Here is a 2,738-nt window from a genome sequence, read left to right as displayed (position 1 = left end):
ATCTTTGTACTTTTTCTCTCCTTAAAGTTACTAATTTGAGCATCAGAGAGTCCACGTATCCATTAAAATAGAACTTTTGTATATATTCATCATCAACCACCTTGACTTACCTAGAACCATCAACTACCAACAACCTGTATTTTTTATTTTAAGCCGTCAAACATCTTAGCTAGAAAAAATATATTAGATTACTTGAACTAAAAAATCAACCAATTATTTAATATAACAACCTTATATCTAAGCATCTTACATTTTGATACTCATCACATATGTAGATATGCACATCTAGGAAACCATATGCATGGATGTTATATTCTTAGTTTATGCATAAAAGTCGCATCGGAAAAAGTTTTTGCATACTGATATGGAGGAATACATTATAGGACGCATTAAAGTTCCAGCATCACCTTTTTGCCATTCCCTTGGCAAAGGTATCCATGTAGAAGTGATTAAAAGGTCTCGATTCCAAAATTCAGGGTAAAAACAACCATGTTTAAGGTTGAAATGTATCTTAAAATGATTTCAAGGAAAAGGCCCCATATGTTACCCACAAATATTTCCTATCAGTTTGACAGTTGTGCAGAGGAAGCTCTGCCAGGAATAGCAATTTTACCAAGTGGATAAATTTCTGTCCGAAAATTTCTTCTATGGAAATGAACTTTATCCTATATTTTAATTTAGCTTGCACGTGGCAGTTCTGCCTGATATTCTGAAGTGAGAATTCTAATTGTTCAGGATAGGTGACTTCAGTAAATGCTTGCCTGATCTCCATTTTTTATGAGATAGGCATCAATCTAACAGAGTAAAAGGATGCTCAAAGTTCTCAGGTAGGTTTCTTATTATGGACAGAAATGAAAGCATCATTGAAGTCTTAAACAACCCTGAAAACTGATCTTCAGGATTTTTTTTATCATAATATTACTTCTTTTCGTACAATGCAGTCAGGGAACTCAAGAAAAAGCAAAGCCCTTAAATACAACATTGTTTTCAACATAGCATAAGAGCTACTTCCATATCATCCAGCGTTAAACTAAAGTACTGTGTGGCTTATTTGAGAGGTACTATAGCTAGAACCAGATTGCCTTAGCTTCCATAAGCATTTGTTTCAAAGACCCATCCAGGTGCAGGGATAGCACATCTTTGGCTGATCCTACCCATTTTCCACCTATGAAGACAGCTGGGACGGTGGGGTTGCATCCTAGCCCACGTAAAGCCCTCTCCATTTCCTTACCATTGGCTTCACGGTCTAGCTCATGAATTGCCGGGCTTGCACCTAGTTCATAAAAAAGTGTCTTGATGCTGTGGCACATGCAGCATGAGCTCTTGGTGAAGATCACTGCAGCGTTCCTAGATGCCAAATCTCTAACCTTATCCATTTCTAAAACCTTTTCCTGGTGTTGCTAAGAAAAGAAACAATTCTCTTGCTATTCACAGCTAGCTGAGTGCTACTAGAATTAGCTTGGAAGAAACACAAAGTCAATCAAGAAAGGAAAAAAACCTGCAGGGAAGCAAGCTGAGTGCAGGAAGCTTGTAGCTGCTAGTTACTGAGGAATTGCTTTGGTGGACTTTGAGATTCATCAGGCCTTATTTATAAGGGCAGTTGAGGGGTGGTGGATAGCATTGTTTAATCCATAAAGGAAAAACAAACTATAGGATAAAAAGAGAAAGATCCTCCTGATATTTGTTTGGATAAGAAAAATATTGCAAATTATGCATGATTTATTTGATAGTGACCCCTTTGTGCTATAAACAACTTGTACCATTCATCTATAACTGTAATTCAAATCTCCAGGATAGATTTTCCGTACAGCTAAACAGTGGAGGAATAAAAACAATACATTTAACAATTAGCAGAACATACTTTCGGCCCCCCGTTGGTAGCATCTGAAATATAGAATTCGAAGTTAATTACTGATAATATTGATAAGTATTCTTTGTTGAAGGATGGACAGGAATACCTTTTTTCATATCTCACCACCATGAAGAATCTAAATACGCTTTCAATAGTGGCTGGTATTTATGTGGAATGTCAAACGCATGGAAGGTCTGGGTCACTTGTTCATCCTCTCTGCAAATATTACATTAACTTAATCTCTACACAGATGTCTTGCCTCGCCTATGAATTAAGATTATCGAAAAATTCCTGATGAATGTATACGAATGCATAGACAGTACACGACGTAGTTCTTAAAGCTGGATCAAGCTAAACTTGTTTCTTGTGATTGCATGACACATTTTGGTCACTTATCATTGTAGAATAGCATCTGCTGGGCGCTGGCTGATGTGGAGGAAGATAGAGTTTATCCAATCCATTCTCGCTTTCTTGAATTGGTCCCCTCACCATAGTAATTGTATGCAAAATTCTAGAAACAGGAAGAAGGAAAAGAAAAACCAAATACTACTTGCAAAAGAAAAGGAACACAGGAAAACAGAACTACATACATTAATTTACACTTGTTTGAAGAGGAGAATGCCACCAAGTTGTTCCTTTACATTCAAAACTCGAATAGATCTTTGTTAGCTTATTATTATGATCAAAAAAAAAAAAAATTGGCAATGGATATATGCGTTTGCTTTTCTCTTTTGATATCTGTCTGCATATCCTCTTCAAAAAAAAAAACTTATCTTTTCATTAACTAGAAAAGTTTTCTTTTCTTCTCATTAACTGAAAATTTAGATTCGGTACTTCCCTGTCGAACTAACAGGTGGACAAAATCTGCCCTTACAAAGATTGTGAA

General features: G+C 36.2%; 1 protein-coding gene across 1 annotated transcript; it reads right to left on the bottom strand.

The window, feature by feature from the left end:
• Nucleotides 1-941: 941 nt before the first annotated feature.
• LOC105132039 (Thioredoxin superfamily protein) lies at nucleotides 942-1,591 on the bottom strand. Its single transcript, XM_011035298.1, has 2 exons — nucleotides 1,499-1,591; nucleotides 942-1,400 (listed from the first exon to the last, which is right to left on the bottom strand). Exon 2 carries the CDS (start codon nucleotides 1,374-1,376, stop codon nucleotides 1,068-1,070), a length of 309 nt encoding a protein of 102 aa, XP_011033600.1. The 5' UTR covers nucleotides 1,377-1,400; nucleotides 1,499-1,591; the 3' UTR covers nucleotides 942-1,067.
• Nucleotides 1,592-2,738: the final 1,147 nt, after the last annotated feature.

Source organism: Populus euphratica, unplaced genomic scaffold, assembly GCF_000495115.2.
Source record: "Populus euphratica unplaced genomic scaffold, PopEup_1.0 scaffold26.1, whole genome shotgun sequence".
Taxonomy (NCBI): Eukaryota; Viridiplantae; Streptophyta; class Magnoliopsida; order Malpighiales; family Salicaceae; genus Populus; species Populus euphratica.
Note: the sequence above shows the minus strand (reverse complement) of the source record. Positions and strands in the feature narration are given on the sequence as shown.

Bases quoted from the DNA above. Each gene is read 5' to 3' on its own strand.
- LOC105132039 (XM_011035298.1), bottom strand. From the start codon at position 1,376: ATGGATAAGGTTAGAGATTTGGCATCTAGGAACGCTGCAGTGATCTTC.